This window comes from Rhinolophus sinicus, chromosome 8 (assembly GCF_057876585.1).
Source record: "Rhinolophus sinicus isolate RSI-liver-muscle chromosome 8, RSI-T2T, whole genome shotgun sequence".
NCBI classification, from domain to species: domain Eukaryota; kingdom Metazoa; phylum Chordata; class Mammalia; order Chiroptera; family Rhinolophidae; genus Rhinolophus; species Rhinolophus sinicus.
In genome coordinates this window covers 61958483-61976577 of record NC_142508.1, presented here as the reverse complement: position 1 = coordinate 61976577, position 18095 = coordinate 61958483, and the positions used below count along the sequence as shown (strand labels likewise).

Here is an 18095-nt window from a genome sequence, read left to right as displayed (position 1 = left end):
TTGTTGCCGTGTATATGGAATTGCCAGTTTTAGTAAATAAAAATACAGGACACCTAGTTAAATTTGAATTTTAAATAACTAGTGAATGCATTTTTAGTACAAGTATACTTGTACATACTTGTACAAGTATGTAACTTTAGTACAAGTTATTCATTGTTTTTCTGAAATTCAGGCTTTCATTGGGTATCATGTATGTTGTCAGGTAACTCTATCTGGGTGGGAGGGACGTGGAAAGATTTAGAGGCCCAAGGCCTGATCTATTGATTTGATGACTTTCCTTTCAGAGGTGTAGACCCTGGCCTTTTAGCCCTCATTCCCCTCTCATCACTTAGCTTAGGTCTGCTTGTCTGTTTCCCTCCTACCTACACCCCAGCTGTAGGGCGGCACATCTGCAATAGCGTATCCTCCTGTGTCTTAGCTGGAGGAGACAGCTCCACTGGACTTAGTAAAGGTCTGCCAATTTTCTTGGTTCTGCTTTTCTTGCAGGTGAAGGTCACTGTCCTGGCTGATAATGACCCCAGCTCTCAATTTCACTACCTTATTCAGGTCTCCACTGGATATCGAAGAAAGGCCTCTACAACAGCTAAGGTGAATGAAATAAATATTTTTCATTCATTGCTCTGTGTCTTCTGCCACACGAGATACACTGACTTGGGGATATGCCGGTGTCCTGTAGCATTTACAAGAGATCACAAAGAATGATATTTCCTCATTCTAAGCTGTAACTCTGAAGGGCCCTCTACACTTGTCTAAGATCCCAAAGACTTCAGCTCAGTACAGTTTTCTCTGCCTTCATCTTTCTCCTTAGGGATAAACCCAAAGAATCATGTTAGAATTTCCTGTATTTTATCTTTCCCTATCACGTTTTAGGTGATTATCACCCTCTATGGATCAGAGGGACGGAGTGAACCCCATCACCTCTGGGATTCCCAGAAGGCAGTCTTTGAACGCGGGGGACTGGATGTCTTCCTCCTCAGCACTCAGTCCTCTCTAGGGGAACTTCACAGCCTGCGGCTCTGGCATGACAACTCAGGTGTCAGCCCTTCGTGGTACGTACCTGGATCATGCTGGCATGTTGTTTCTTCTCTGTGGATGTTTAGCATTCTGGGGCAAGTCTAGCATGTCATCACAAAAAATAGCAATAATGCTTTGGGCCAAAGAGTAACAAATGACTATTAGATTTAAATTTCAAAGCTGCCTATAAAGAAGAAACCCTGGAAAGCAATATGGAAAATTAACAATATGATTTTTTGTGGATGGTAGAATGATAGATGTTTTTGTTTTGTTTTTTAATTTTCATTAAATGTCATGATTGTGAAGAGAAAATCGTAACAATGAAATATTGAAAAGATGATCAACTTCATTAGTCATCAGGAAATGCAGATTAAAACCACAGTGAGACAGCACTAAACATTCACCAGAATGACTAAAATTGAAAGTCTGACAAAACCAATTTTGAGTGAGGATGGGGAACAGTTAGAACTCGCAGAAAACTGCCAGTGGGGTTGTAAAATGTGCAGCTACATTGGAAAACGTTTTGTCAGTTTCCTATAAAGTTATACATTTACCATATGACCCAGATATTCCGCTCCTAGGTATTTATCCAACATAAATGAAAAAATATGTTCATCCAAGACTTATACATATATGTTCATAGCACCGTTATTGTTAGTAGCCAAAAACTAGAAACAACACAGATGGCTATCAGGTGAATGAGCAAACAAATGTTAGTAAATTCATTCAGTGGAGTATTACTGACAAAAAGAGCAATCTGCTGATATACCCAACGTGGATGAATTCCAAAAAATATCCTGAGTGAAAGAAGCCAGACACAGAAGAATACATACTGTATGATTCCATATGTATAAAACTAAACAAAGGCCACCTAATTCATAGAGACAGAAAGCTTGTCAGAAAAGCTCACACCTGGGGCCAGGGGGTGAGCCTGAGGGGGACGGACTGGAAAGGGGCACAGGAGAACTTTTGGGGTAATATCTTGATGGTGGTGCTGACACAAGTGCACACACATTTGTCAAAACGCATTGAACTGTATTTTTTAAATGATAAAACTATGTAAATTATACCACAATACAGTTGATTTGTTTTTAAAGTACACGTATAGGAAAATGTCTAGAGCTATATATACTAAATTATTATGAGTAGTTGTCTCTGGGTAGTAGGATTATGAATTTTTTAAATTTCCTTCAGTATATTTTTAAGTATTTTCAAAATTTTTAACATTGAATTTGTACAGTTACATTAGATTCTTTTTTTGTCACATATGAAAGAATAAGAAAATAAAAGTTCTGGGTGGTGAACACACAATGTGTGTTCAGAATTGTACACCTGAAATCTATGTAACTTTACTAACAATTGTCACCCCAATAAACTTTTAATTTAAAAAAAAAGAAAAGAAAGAAGAAAGTTACACTGGAAGCACAAAAAGCCCGTGACTAGTTTCTCATCAGTCAGAAAATGAACATTTTCTTCCCTTTTATGCTCTGCTCTTAAATGCAAGCTTTATCTGTACAAGATGCACTAGCTAACTTTAAATCAAATAAACTTAGTCTCCTGTGATTTTATAAACTGCCTCAATTTATAAAATCTCAAAGAGTCCTTAGGAATATTTTAGCTTTAAAGGAGCCTCTATTCCTCATACAGAGAATAACTTTGACCTAAAATTAAACAAAGATTTTGACCAAAGAAATTGAAGTGATTTCATGACATTAGACATAGACTCTTGGGGAAATAGCATCATCATAGTAAAGGAGGAAGTTAATTGACGAATTGCAAGATGAAGACAAATGGCTTGGTCAGTTAGGTGTTCCAGAGAACAGGTTTGTTGACGGTTGAAATTAGTGGAGAAGTTAGACACATGGTAAAACGTTGTGGTTGGAAAACGGACAAAATCTCAGGGTCTGTGGCTCTGCGAAGTCAAAACGAATCCACAGACCCAAATAGAATAGGTCATTAATATAAATGTTGACGACCATGCCCCAACCCCCCATATCCACCCCCTCAAACACTGGTGATAAAAGTTAGAGGCATATGGGATACTTTTAGAGGTGGCAAGGCTGTCATAAGGAAACTTAAAGACTATATACACACACTGGACTATTCATAGGTTATAGAAGTCTGCATTTTGGTGTTCGGTACATGAACTTCCTTAGAGGTTGGGAAGGGAAAAATGGGATCAGCTCTCATTTTTGTAGTTCTTGCCTCACGATGAAACAATCCATTTACTTGGACACTCGCTAACAGTGCAAGATTACTTCTTTTTTAAATTATTTATTTTTATTGAGGTATATTTAACATACAACATATTAGTTTCAGATGTATACAACACAATAACTCAATATTTGTATATGCTGTGAAATGATCACCATGATAAGTCTAGTTAACATCTGTCACCATACGTAGTTACAGAATTTTATTTTCTGGTGATGAGAAATTTTAAGATTTATTCTCTTAGCAACTTTCAAATGTGCAATACAGTGTTATTAACTATAATAACTCTGTACATTATAGCCTCATGACTCACTTATTTTATAAATGGATGTTTGTACCTTTTGATTCCCTTTACCCACTTCCCCCACCCTCTACCCCCCATCTCTGGCAACCACCAATCTGTTCTCTGTATCTATGAGCTTGTTTTTTTCTTAAATTTTCAGATTCCACATATAAATGAGATCATATGGTATTTGTCTTTCTCTGTCTAACTTATTTCACTTAACATAATGCCCCCAAGGTCCATCCATGTTGTTGCAAATGACAAGATTTCATTTTGTGTTATGCCTGAATAATATTCCTGTGTGATTGTGTGTGTGTGTGTGTGTGTGTGTGTACACACCACATTTTCTTTATCCATTCCTCCAATGATGGTTGTTTCCATGGGATTACTTATTACAGCAACTGATTTGTGCCCACCTCCCTAACATGATTATCTTCGTTTTACTTTAGGTATGTAAGCCAGGTAATTGTCAGTGACATGGCAGGTAAAAGGAAATGGCATTTCCTGTGCAATTGTTGGCTGGCCGTGGACCTTGGAGACTGCGAGCGTGACCAGGTCTTCATAACAGTCTCAAAGAAAGAGCTCTTTTCCTTTAGGTATTGTTGGGAATTGATGGTGTTTACAAGTCTCTGAGGCTCTGTTTATTTTTCTTCATTCTTTTTTCTTTCTATTCTTCAGACTGGATAATTTTAATTGACCTATCCTCAAGTTTGCTAATTATTTCTTCTGCCTGCTCATATCTGTTGTTGAACCTCTTTAGTGAATTTTTCATTTCATTTACTGTATTTTTCAACTGCAACTTTCTACTTGGTTTTTTTTTTTTTAAATCTATGTATCTTTATTGATATTTTCCATTTGGCAAGATATTATTCTCATTTCCTTTAGTTTTTTAGACATAGTTTCCTTTTGTTCTTTGAACACATTTAAAATAGCTGATTTGAAGTCTTTGTCTTTGAAATCCAGTGTCTTAGCTTCTTCAAGGACAATCACTGCTTGTGTGTGTGTGTGTGTGTGTGTGTGTGTGTGTACACACGCGCACTCATGCACACACGTCCTATATTTTCTTTGCATGTCTTGTGATCTTTTGTTGAAAACTGGACATTTTACATAATTGAATATGGCCTCTCCAGAAAACAGATTTCCTTTCCCTCCCACAGGATTTGTTATTCTCAGTGTTTGTTGTTGTTGTCGTTTAGTGACTTTTCTGAACTAATTCTGTGAAGTCTGTCATTCTTTGTCATGGTTGGCAAATGAAGTTTCTGCTGAGTTAGTTAAGTGGTCAGCTAATGATTGGACAGAGATTTAAATGCCTCGAACCAGTAAGCCTCCCAGTCTTTGCTGAGGGGTTTTGTGTGCATGTTGTCACATGTCTTCAACACTCAGCAAGGCAATTTACAGCCTTAAGTTAAACAATTGCCTCTGAATATTTTTGACAGTGCCTACAGGAGAAATGCGTTTTGCAGTGGGTAAGCACACAGGTCAAGTAAGGACAGCCTTGCAAGTGGGGTTTCCCAGGGAACTATCAGACAGGTCAAATAATCACAATCCTCCAGGAATGAGGCCTTGAAGGAGTTCCAACCCTGTTCTGCCCCTTCTAGTGGCTGCCAGGGTGCTAGTTTTCACTGTGATTGAGAGGTATTCGTTTTCAAGGTTACTGTGGAGCTAGAGAAAGGGAGATGGGTTAAAGTGCCACAAAGCTCTCACTGTTCTTACTGATATTCAGCCATTTTTCATGAGTAAACACTCCCAGGTTGCTACAGATCTTTGGTTATTTACCAGAGTTATGAAAATTTTGATTCTAGCTTTTTAAAAGAAGTTTTATCATTGCTTTTATGGAGGAGAGAATTTTCAGAGTTTTTCACTCCACCATTTTCACTGAGCCAGATGGATTTAGATAATTTAGTACTTATTGAAATAGTCAACAGTGTAATAATGTTGTGTCAGTTCCCAGAAGCCCACAGGGTAATGTGATGAGAGCCAGGTATAATGTATGTCCACTGCATGGTATTACCTGGCCCATGCAGTGGACATACAAAAGAGAAATCCCAAGATTAGGAGACTCTGATCTGATATAGGGGCTGCTGGAAAACCTGCCTCTCCTCCTCTGTGGATTGTTTGTTACTCTGCAACATTAAGTAAATTTCTCAAGGGGTGGTAAGAAGGTGTTTCTATCTTTATTACCCTAGAATGTTTCTGGGGAGGAGGGTGTCTCTGTCTTTACAATCTAGAAATTTAAGTAAATTTGCTCCAAAGATAGTCACTGTCTCTATCTTTCCAGGGCTGTCTGCTTATACGAAGATACCTTAAAAGAGAGTCCAGAAGCAAATTTTTTATTAATGCCTCAATGTAAAGTATTCATGGAGCACTACCTTCCAACACTGCCTCTGTTGTGTCAGTCTTCTGTGAGTCTAGCTATTGTTCTTTTAAAGTATACTGCCTTTTCCCTTTTACTATTTTATCTTTATCGTTGATGTTCCAAATTTTACCATAATCCTTTTTACTGTGGATTTAGTTTTTATCCTGTTTGGTACTCAGAAGGCACTTAAAAAATTATTGTGATAAAGTACATAAAACATAGACTGTACTTTTAATATGCAGAATCATATCTTTAATTCTGAAAAATTCTCAGATGTCACTTCTGAAAATACTGCTCACCTGACATTCCCTTACTATGTGTTGGAGCTTCTCAAACCATCCTCCATGTTTTTAAACTACTCTTGAGTGTTTATTTTCTTTTTGTCTTATTCTCCTTAAGTGAATGTTATTTCTTTGTTTGTATCTTTGAGCAACCTGAAATTTTAAAATCTGTCACAATGTCCCATAAAATTAATTTCTTCTGGACTGATTATTGATTGTGTTGGCTACCTTTCTCAGCATTAGATTTCTTCTGTGATCAGGAATTTGGGGTTGTATATTCGAGTGATTTTATTGTTAAATTTAAATATCTCCCCCCACCTCTCTCTCTCTCTCTCTTTCTCTCTCTCTCTCTCTCTCTCTCTCTCTCAATCTCTCTCCACCCTCATCCCTGACTAGTAGTTTTGCTGCTGTTTCTACCCAATCCTTCACATGTCTAGAACTAGGCCTTATTATATTGTAGCATTTTGAAGCTCCTATTCTCAATGAAATTAATGAAACTAGGGCTATTGTATATTGCAGATCTTTTCATGAGCCAGTGGATCTCTTGGCTCAATTCTGGTCATAGGGTTATCCTCTTTCACCCACTTCCCTACCTGTAAATTTGGAGCTCTACGGCAATTTTTTGTTCTGTAGTATCCTTGCACGAGCTCCAGCCTCAATGCTGGCTTCAAGCAGTGAAGTTGGCTTTACTCTCCCTTTCCCCCAGCCTATGAAACATTTTCAGTGTCCTGTCTTCTTCCAGACCTGGAGCCTAATAATCCTGTGCTCCTTTCCCCCTTGTTTTCTCATTGCATTTCTCTTCCTCACAGATATTTGTTTTTAAGCCAGCCAATATTTTTGGTTGTTTATTCCTATATCTTATTTATAGTTCCTCCACTTTTGGCATAGAGATGGTGCTCAAAATATGTATTTACCAAACTGTCTTAAGTGGAAGCCTAATGCAAACTTTTGAAGAGTAAAAGGATTTATCAAAACTCTTACAAAACTAAAACGACAGCTTTTAATTTTAAAATCTTATACAACATAAATTAACCTTATCCTCAGAAACTTTTTACCCTAAAATAATAAAAGAATCATATTATCTGTCATCTGAAAGCTCTTCACAGAGGTGTGGAATAGTGGCTGAGCTGTTGTTATGTCGTTTGTTGTGTTTGGGCAAACCACATCTTGGTCTAAGGCACTTTCAGAATGAAATCTCATGTCTTTCCTGTTTTGATGGATCTTTGTAGGCAACTGTTCTGCTCCATGATTGTAGAAAAGTTCACCCAGGATTATCTGTGGCTCTCAGTTGCAACTCGACATCCCTGGAACCAGTTTACAAGAGTCCAGCGGCTCACTTGCTGCATGACCCTTCTGCTCTGCAACATGGTCATCAATGTGATGTTCTGGCAGATAAACGGCACCACTGCCAGGAGAGATGAGCAAGGTATGGATGCGCCCAGATGTGTGTTGTTTGTGGTGTGTTACCCACTCTCCTTTCTTCCAGGTTAGAAATAGAATCATGATGTGCCTTCGTTTCCCCTTTGCAGCCCTAAAATTAGAATACTAGAATACATTAGAACAGATTTTTCCACTGTTTTCATTCATTAATAAGTGAAGCAGCCTTAGGAACACATCAGGAACTTTACTGACATAATAATTTTCTACCCTTAATAATCATAGTTAAATTGCTACATAAACACTTAAACCTGGGAAAGGCATGACTTTCTGATGATTTCAGTGGTTGGAGAGGAAGATTGATATAATGCTTTTCTTTCAGTGGGTCCATTTGCTGTGACCTGGTCCGAACTACTTATCAGCATCCAAGCTGCTGTCATTCTCTTCCCAATCAACCTTGTAATTGGGCAGCTCTTCCCATTGATTCAGCCACAGGAACCACTGCCTCTTCTTCCTCCCATCCAGGCCGCCTGCCCCTCAGATGTTTCTTTTGAGCCTCTCTCTCTCACAAAGGTAGTTGAGGTAAGCCTGGTATGAAATTTTACAGGTAAATTGCCTGCTCCCTTTCACCATTTAGTGGGAAAGACCAGTGAAAAGCATCTCTTAGAAGGCTCTCGGGTCCTGTGAACCTTACTAGCTTTTCCCTAATTCCTGTCCCCTGAGTTGTGATCCATCATGCCTCTAGTTTTTCTCCTGATTATGAAGTATTCTGAGGACTGAATGTGAGTGCAGAATGTACTACTGTGGAGTTGTTCTAGCTTTTAATGTTTGATCAGACTGTCCCTTCTTTTTTCATTCTATATTCTCTCATAAAACTACTGTATTTTTTGTTGTTTTTTTCTTAAATTTTTTATTGGGTAATATTGGGGAACAGTGCGTTTCTCCAGGGCCCATCAGCTCCAAGTCTCCAAGTCGTTGTCCATCAATCTAGTTGTGGAGGGTGCAGCTCAGTTCCACGTCCAGTCGTCGTTTTCAATCTTTTGTTGCTGGGGGCACAGCCCACCATCCCATGTGGGAATTGAACCAGCAACCTTGTTGTTGAGAGTTTGTGCTTTAACCAACTGAGCCATCCGGCTGCCCCTCATAAAACTAGTTTTGAAGCTACTGGGAGGTGACTTTTTTTAAAAAGTAGAGAAAAATGAAAAATGGAGGTTCATTATAGTTATCAAATGTTCCTCTGAGTAAAGAAACAGCCTTATTACCATCTATTATTGCTTCCAGTCCTGGGTTAATGTAAAACAGACTGACTTTTTCTCATCTTGGTTCTTCATTCAGGAATTGAAGGAAACTGTGGGATTTCTGCTCAGGAGAAATATGTACCTACTCTCAGAGTGTGAACCATCTTCATGGAGTTCTTACAACATTAACCAACTGGTGACACTTTTATCCAGCCTCATTTATTCTCACTTAGAGGGTCAAGGCTGTCATCAGCAGACAGGACCCTGCTGGGCAAATGGTAAAGCTCAGTAGGTTTTAGTGACTAATCTCTTCTCTGCCTCCCACTCCCTGGCATGTCTCTTACTTTCTTACTCATTCTTACCTGTCAGCATAACCAACAGGCACAATTCAAACTTCTGCTTGTTTTAATTTCCTTAAGCTTCCAATATTGAGCTGATTATTTTGAGCTTCTCATGGTTTTTGAGACAGTTTATCTGGTGATACAAAGTAAAGGATTAAGGAAAAACCCACAAAACATTCTCTGTATCAAACCCTCATGTGTCATCTGCTTTGTTGGAGACTATTGAAACTTGTCAATTCTTTGTCATCTACAGAATGGTGAGATTATGCCATTTATGGATTCTAGAATATAGTTTGGCCCTCCTGGGCATTTACCTAATATAGGTTGTGAGGGCAGCCCCAGAAAGTAGTTTCCAGGCTCTTGGCCTCACATAGACAGGTGCTGGCTCAGGTAGTAAATGGTCATCAACTGTGATTGCATGGTCATCAGCTGTGGCTAGTTGGCCGTCAGCTGTAACCAGTGAGCCATTTGCCAGTAATATAACTGCTGTGGCTATGCTAGCAGAAAAAATGGGGGCTAGCAAGAAGATGGTGGCTGGGCTGGCAAGCGCGGATTGCAGTTAGGATGGCTGGTTGCGGACAGTGTGGATCCAGCCTCCAGTGAGAGTATAGTGCCGCCAGCGAGAATAGACTAGTATGACTCCCCTACTTATGGCTCCGTGGGTGTTCCTTTTTGGCCTCACCATATCCTGCGTTTTCTTGTGGGGACCGGGAGCAGAGACCCCGCCTGACACCCTGCATGACATAGGTCATATGTACTGCAGTTGTGAAAAAGCTCAATCAGGTTTTAAAAGTCTGTAGCTCAAAGCATAGAATTTTTTAAATGTTTACACATTTTACCAGCATGGTCAGAGAAGACAATAATATTGTAGGTGTTGGGTCCCACCTCCATTGTCTAGGAAATTTAACCTCACCGTCAATTAATGAACTGCTAAACTCTACCAGTTATTACTATTTGTTGAAATCTTCCACTTATTAAAGTGTCAACCTGGAATATATTTTCAGTGATTCCTGAAAACCACCATCATTTCTGCTGTTACCTGCTCAGAGTTGTGCAAAGGCTGCAATCTCACTTATGCAAGCTGGGTCCCACCCAAGTTGACCAGCCTACTGACTTCCTAGATGCAGCCAGCAAACTGCAAAAACTCCAGGAATTCCTAGAAACACACATGCTTCTCACAGATCAAGAGCCATCCAGGTAATGCACCAACCGCACCTGCTTTCTTTGTCATCTGTAATCTTTCTGCCCTCTCTCAGCTGTTGCTTATGAGTATTACTTCAACTTCTTAAGGGAGGCAACCAGTTTCCCCATCCTGAGCCCAGAAGGAGGGAAGAAGTCTACCTCTAATGGCCTGCCCCGATGGTTGACTTATATCTGCTGGCTCTTTCTGGGTGTGATTAACCTGGCCACAGCCTTTTTTACAGCACTTTATACCCTGGAACTGAACAAAGATCAAGCCACAAGCTGGGTTATTTCATTGATTTTATCAGTGCTTCAAAACGTCTTCATCATCCAGCCAGTAAAGGTACGTGAGCAACGGGCCAGGTTACACTGGCATGGGAGGAAGCATTATAGTTGCAGGGAGCTTGGGAAACTAAGGTCCATGGGTGCCAATCCAAGATGCCTAATGGTTCTGACAATTTGACCCCCAGAAAAACAAATAAGAGAAAAATTCGTTAAGAATATGTGTGAAGTAGTCACAAGAAACTAACAAGAACTGATTAGAAGTATAACAAAAAAGGTTTGGGGAGTTAAGAGAGATGAGTTTAAAAAAAATAATTGACAACAGACTACTTTGGGAAAAAAGCAACATAAAACTTTAAAAACATTTAATTAAGGAAAATTAAAGGTGGAAACCTACAGAAAAGAGTGTAGGGAGTAGAATATGGTGAATCCTAAAGCTGTATTACCTAGCTCAAACAATTACCAATTCACGGCCAATCTTGTTTCACCTATTTTGAAGAAAAAAATGCCAAACTTCATGTTTTATCTGTAAATATTTGTCTGTATATTTCTAAAAGATAGGGACTCCCCTTTTAAAAACCTAAATATAAATCCATCATCACACCTAAATAAATTAGCAATAATTACTTAATATCCAGACAACTATATGAATGTATTTAACACTACCAAACTATATACTTTAAAAAGGTTGATGGTAAGGCTTTTGTTATGTCTATTTTACAGTTTTTTAAAAATTCAGTGTTCAGTTATTTTCCAGTTGTCTCATAAATGTTTGTTTTACAGTTTTGTTCAAATCAAGATCCAAATAAGGTCCATTTGTTGCAACCAGTTACTATGTCTCAAGTATTTTTAATACTTAATCTACAAATTCCTCCTCCCTTTCTCTCTTTCTCTCGCTCTTTATTTTTGGTATTATTCTCACATTATATTTGTTAAAGGAACCAAGTTGTTTGTCCTATAGAGTTTCCAATATTCTGGATTTTGGTGACAGGATTGCCTCTGCTTTAAGAGCTCTAGAGGATGGGCCTGAGCTCCCACAAGCAAAGGTGGGGAGCTTTTAAAACTCGTGATGCCCAGGCCTCTCTCCAAACCAATTCAATCATAATTTCTGGAGCTGGGCTCCAAGCCCCAATTTGTTTAAAGCTCCCCAGGTGACTCCAATGTACCTCAAACAGGTGACCCCGTTTGAGACCCACTAATCGTAGAAGAGTGACTGAGTACAAAGTGTAGGTAGATCTTAATTTTTAAAAACTGCTGGAGGAGACAGACTGAAAACTAACAAGAGCTCTTACAGTGATTGAATTACAGCAGATCCTCGAATAATATCTTTTCATTCAACATAGTTTTATTATAATGATGAGGAGAAAAAATCGGTTCACAGCCAGGGCTATTTTCTATGTGGAGTTTGCACATTCTCTTCATGCTTGCGCGGGTTTTCTCCACGTACTCAGTTTCCTCCCCCATCCCAATGCTGTTCATGTCAGGTGAATGGCATGTCTACATTGTCCCAGTCTGAGTGAGTGTGTGGGGGTGTGAGTGGCCCTGCAATGGAAGGGCGACCTGTGGAGGGTGGGGTCCCACCTTGTGCCCTGAGCTACAGGGAGAGGCTCCAGCCACACAAGACCCCAAAGTAGAATAAGCAAGTTGGAAAATAATCAGGTTGGAAAACAATTATGTTACTGGTTTTCATTAATCTTTCTTAAATGTATGTAGAGCTCTCATTTATTTCAATGTTTAATTTTAGAAGTGTTTTGGGTCTTTATTTAGAAGTGTGGTGATGTTTTTGTGACCAGAAGTATGCCGTAGGAACTTAACTCTTGTTTCTATCAGTTAGCCTCTGGTAAAATTACTCTCGCTATGTTGTCTCACTTGAAGTCACAGTTTCCAAGAACCTATCTATGATGTTAAGTGAGGACTTACTGTAAATCAGACACACAAACAAAGGCTCTCAGGAAATGAAAAATGTGATTTACAAATTCTAAAGCTCAGAAGTTGAATTGAAGGAGAAAATGTCACTATTGAGACCCAAATTGATGACCAGGAAGATAAAATAAAATAATACAAAACATAAAACATGTATAAAAATGTTGAAATCATGAAGAAATAGACACGTAGACAGTAGGTCTAGGGTAACCAGCATGCAGATAATAGGAGTGGTAACAATTAGACAGTTGAAAAACATTCCACTATTGGCAAAGAAATATTGAATTTATCTGTTGAAAGATCTCAACTAGTTCCAGGCATAATTAATTTTAAAAGACACACACTGAAATGGAGAATAGCAGTTCTGGGATGGGACCCAAGACTCTGCATTCCTGACGAGTTCCAAGGTGATGCTGACGCTGCTGGCCCCTGAGTCACACTTGGATTGGTTCATTCTGAGGAAAAAAAGCTAGTTTCTTTGAAAAGTCAATATCATAAAAAATATGAATGGAGTAGGACTGTTGTAGATCTTTTGAATAAATGAGACATTTTAATATGGATAGGCTATTCTAGGAAACTATTGATAATTTCCTTAAGTTTGAGAATGGTATAAGAATGTCTGGATTTTTAGGTGATATGTGCTGGAATACAGGCAGTCCTGGCTTTGCACTGTTTCAGTGTGCGTAAATTCCAGTTAGCATGGTCTAGTTAAATAACAACAGTTTCCCAGCAAGACAGTTCAAACCTCAGTTACCATGTTAACTATGATTACATCAAGTACAAACTGGGCCTAGCTGTTCAGGGGAGATTTCAATTGGACTCATGGCCAGGTGTACTTTCTACTCCTTTCCCCCAGTGTAGTCCTCGGGCCAGTCCACTAGGGGGCGACCGTAAGTCTTCAGAGCAGACACACCCAGAATTGCTGCCTGAAATCCATTAAACTCCAAAAGTAGAAGCAGCAAGAAACCCTCCTCTAGGCTTCAGGCCTGGCCCTGGCCCAGTTGGCCCACCCTGCAAGCCGGGGCAGAGCAGAATGGTCCACCTGTAGGTAGGCCAGCCCGGAAAGAGGGAGGGAATCACCTGCACAGATTTTCCCCTGTGAGGTAAGGTGGGGGAAACGGTGTGTGGAATATCAACGTGTCCTTTATTCTCCTGAGAACTGGAGCACTTTCCTCTGCCATGAAAATTTAAGAAGTGGGGAATACTTAAGATCATACTCAATTCTAAGATTCCATGACTTCTTTAGCAAAACAGATTTAATCCTTGAAACTTGGAAGTGTAGCTTCTTCAGTCTAGCTCATCAAAGGACTTCCAAAGACAGGTGTTATTGAACAGCTTAGACAAATCATCACAAATCATTTCATAGTTTAAGCCATCCTAGCCAAGCAGATTAAAGACTACAGGCAAAAATACAAATACTAGCATTTATTTAGACACTTGGGACCCTTCTAGGTCCCATGATTATGCAAAAATAATTATGAAATTATTTAATCCTCAGTTTTCCATAAAAATGGCCGAATAATCGAAATTTATTAATAATACCTTCATCTTTACATGATGATGTCACCTTCTTGGATCCTGTAATATTTGCTCATTAGTTTCTCCTATGATTTTCCTGTCTAGGTAATCTTCTTCACATTGTTATTTTCGCTGATTCTGAACAGGATTCCATGGTTTGCCAAAGAGAAGGAACAACAAACGATGAGGATCTTGGCACTCTCAGGTAATTCAAGTAGTTCTAAGTACTAATATCTAATTTTGCGAAGGGCGGATTGTATCAGAACAGTGCATGTAGCTGACTCACTGACTCAGGCAGTTTTGTCCACTGGGGGATCTTTAATCAGCTGGTTGCTCCTCCTCCAGTGCCCAGGGCCAACCAATACTCATTCCACATTCCTCCCTAGACCCTGTCACCCTCTCCCTCAGTGCTCCAGCTCTCCCTGTGTTCTGGGTCTCCTCAATCTCTTCCTCACTCCTGAGCCCCACGTGTTGTTGCCAGCTGCTCATCATCTGCATCTGAATGCCTGCAGGCATCTCAAGTTGAACGTGCTCCCCACACACATACTTGCCTGCCCCACAAATCTACTTCCCTATATTTTCTCATCTCCATTAAGAGCATTGCCATTCTCTCAAAATGTCACAGTAATCCTAAATTCCTCTCTTATTCCCCACATTCAGTCACCAAGCCTGAGAGAGTCTACCCTGTAACTGACTAGAGCTACTTATACATGTGGACAAGCTGCGCAAACACAGTGGAGGGCAGAAAAGCAACTTGCAGAAAAATTAACACAATATTTTAAATCATGCAAAATAATGCATGTCTTGCTTGGAGGATTTTTTTTTTTATGAAGAAATGCATGGAAATGATAAACTCCAAAATTCAGGAGAGGGTTACCTCTCTGAAGGAAACCAGTGATAGCACCGCAGAGGTACACAGCAGACGGTGTTGGCAGGCACAGATTTCTTAAGCTCAGCAGTGGACACACTACTGAGGGGTAGCCACACCCCATTCCTTATGAAATTAAAAAAATTAATAAGCCAACTATAAGTCTTTATAGTCCTCATTTCATTTCTCCATGTTCTTGAATTGCTGTTCCCATCTGCCTAAAATGACTTATTTTTTTCTTATCCTCGTCCATGTCCATCTGGAGAGTTCTATCTGACTATAATACTTCAAAACAAATATCAAATGTTACTTCTTCTGTGATGCCTTTCCCAACCTCCACTCCACTCTCTCCTCTCCCTCTCTCTGCCTCCCCCTGAATCCTAGCATACCCAAAATTTTAAAAACAGGAGAGGCATGATACTACAGTTATGTGTCGGCATACGCTGCTTAGTTACTAACCCATTGAGAAGTCTTATTTAAGGGGAAAGCGGGCAATTTTAGGTGAGGTGGTCCTGAAATAAGAACCAGATGTTGTTTGTAGTTCATATATAGACCCCCATGACTGATGGGCGTGGGGCGAGAAGAGGGGTATGTTTGTGGAAGTGTTGCTAGTTTCTCAGGGCTTGGTAGTTAAGAACTGTTCTAGGCTGTGATACACATGTTGACTGGAAATGATTTGGCTTAATGTATGTAAAAGAAATGATATGTACTATGTAATATCAAACATTATTGTGATGTGGATATGCATGTGATAAAGTTAAATGTATGTCCGAGGACCAGTTATGTATTATGTAATATATAGAGATTGATGTACAAGGTGTGATTACAGTATTACTTTTACTGTGATAATTTTTTTTAATTTAAAAAAATTATTACAGTAAAAGACACATTGCCTTTAATCCTCCATAGAATACTCTGCCTCACTTTGAACACACTTATCCCATCATTCTTGCCACTTTCTGAAGCAGTTCTGGAAGTCCTCTTTAGTCAGTGTCTTGAGTTGTGCTGTCGTGGCTGCCTCGATGTCCTGAATCATTTTGACTTTGGAGAAGAGCCAGAAGTTGCATGGTGCCAGATCTGGTGAATAAGGTGGAGGAGGACACACTGTAACGTTTTTATTTGACAGAAATTGCCATACTAGAAGCTATGTGTGACACGGAGTGTTGTCATGGTGGAGGATGATTTATGGCACACTTTAAAACATACCTTGTTTCACACCCTACTGACTGTACTGAACAAGTTGAAATTTGTTACACCCTGTTACTAAGCTTCGACGCACCGCTTCCCCTATTGAAGATCCCTGCCTTTCTGTTGGATGGCACTCGGCAGCAGCATTCACTGTATTTTGTGATCACAACGGAAAGGCTCTATGTCACATGTGGCTTCTGGTACAGCAATTTCACTCAAAGACATTACAGTGTGTCCTCATCTTCCTTATTCACCGGATCTGGCACCATGCGACTTCTAGCTCTTCCCCAAATCAAAATGACCATGAAAAGTAAACGCTTTGAATCACTTTAGGACATTGAGGCAGCCACAACAGTGCAAATAAAGATACTCATGAAAGAGGACTTCCAGAACTGTTTCAGAAAGTGGCAAGAACAATGAGATAAGTGTGTCCAAAGAGAGGGGGAGTACTTTGAGGGGGATTAATGGTAATGTGTCTTCTACTGTAATTTTTTTTATTTTTTTTCTTAATTTAAACATTCACCATATTTTTTATCACACCTTCATACATGTTTATGGGGTAAATAATGTATGATTATATAATACATAAGTATGTACTATATATCATTTATGTGTTATATATGTGGCATATAGTTTAATGCACAAAATACATAGTGATGGGTGAATTTGTAAAATATTTCGATACTGGCGTAACACATAGGATTAATTTCATCCCACTCATATAGGGTGCTTCAGGTAGTTTAAGTAGAATTTCAGCTTTGGGTAATGACAGTGGAGCTTGGGCTTCTTTGTTGAGTCCTAGGGGGAATTGTTGCTCCCCTTCTTTCTGGTTTATGAGACCAAGGTACTAGATATACTACAGAGACTCTCCATTTTCCGAGGTAGCTTTCTCTAATATTTGTGAGGGGCCTTAGTACAAAATAAGGAAAAAGAATAGAATAGATGCTGGCTGGCCAATGATGATAAATGGCTGTTCAACTGGTTGTCCCCCAGTTTACATCAGTGTTAGTAAGCCTGCTACTAGTAGTCAGAACAGGCATTGGCTGAGGCTATGCTTCAGTGGGGTTTTCTGGGTTTTTGTTTGTTTGTTTGTTTTAGCATAAAATTTTATTTTCTAAGGTTTAATAATTTTTAAATTTAATTTGCTTAGTTTAGTGCTTCAGTGTTTTGATGTATGGTGTATTGGGATAATGACGAGGACTAAGATTGAGAAAATTAGGACTAGTATGCCTCTGGTTTGTTGGGAAGGGATCATAGGTTTGCATAGGCAAATAGGAAATACCATTCTGGCTTAATGTGTGGGGGAGTATTTAAGGGGTTAGCTGGGGTAGAGGTGGTGTCCGGGTCTCCTAGGAGGTCAGGTGAAAATAGGACTAATGTGAATAATGTTAAAATTAGGAGTAAAAGTTCCAGGATATATTTGATTGTGTAGTACGGATAGGAGAGAATTTTGTCTGTCAGATGCGATTCCAGTTGGGTGGTTGGATCCTGTTTTGTAAAAAAATAGTAGAAGTACGTTTACTAGAGCTGAGATAATAAATGGAAGGATGAAGTGGAAGGCAAAGAATCGGCTGAGGGTGGCTTTGTTAACTGAGACTCCTCCTCAGACTCACTTGACAAGGCTGGTTCAGAGGTAACGGACTGCCGAAAGATTTGTAATGACTGTTGCCCCTCAGAAAGATATTTGATCTCATGGTAGTACACAACCTATCAGTGTTGTCGCAATTACAGTAACTAATAAAATGATTCCCATGTTCCAGGTCTCTGTGAATGTGTAAGACCCATAATATAGGCCTCATCCCATGTGTAAAAACAGGCAGATAAAGAAGAAGGATGCTCCACTGGCATGTAGATACCAGATAATTCAGCCATAGTTTACATCCCAGCCCATGCAGGTTACGGAGGAGAGCAGTGATAGTGTCTGGTGTGTAATGTAGAGCTAGGAAAAGTCCTGTTAGGATTTGCAGGACTAGGCAGATTCCTAGAAGAGATCTGAAGTTTCATCATCAGGAGATAGGTGATGGAGCTGG

General features: G+C 39.5%; 1 protein-coding gene across 1 annotated transcript in view; it reads left to right on the top strand.

Moving 5' to 3' along the window:
• The window catches only part of PKD1L3 (polycystin 1 like 3, transient receptor potential channel interacting), a 65920-nt gene that overhangs the window by 23575 nt on the left and 24250 nt on the right, over window positions 1-18095 (top strand). Inside the window, exons 14-22 of the mRNA XM_088800260.1 lie at window positions 487-588; window positions 871-1049; window positions 3961-4107; window positions 7378-7574; window positions 7908-8107; window positions 8861-9041; window positions 10109-10301; window positions 10395-10629; window positions 14115-14214. Coding sequence (XP_088656386.1) covers window positions 487-588; window positions 871-1049; window positions 3961-4107; window positions 7378-7574; window positions 7908-8107; window positions 8861-9041; window positions 10109-10301; window positions 10395-10629; window positions 14115-14214 — 1534 coding nt within the window. The remainder of the gene's footprint in view (window positions 1-486; window positions 589-870; window positions 1050-3960; window positions 4108-7377; window positions 7575-7907; window positions 8108-8860; window positions 9042-10108; window positions 10302-10394; window positions 10630-14114; window positions 14215-18095) is intronic.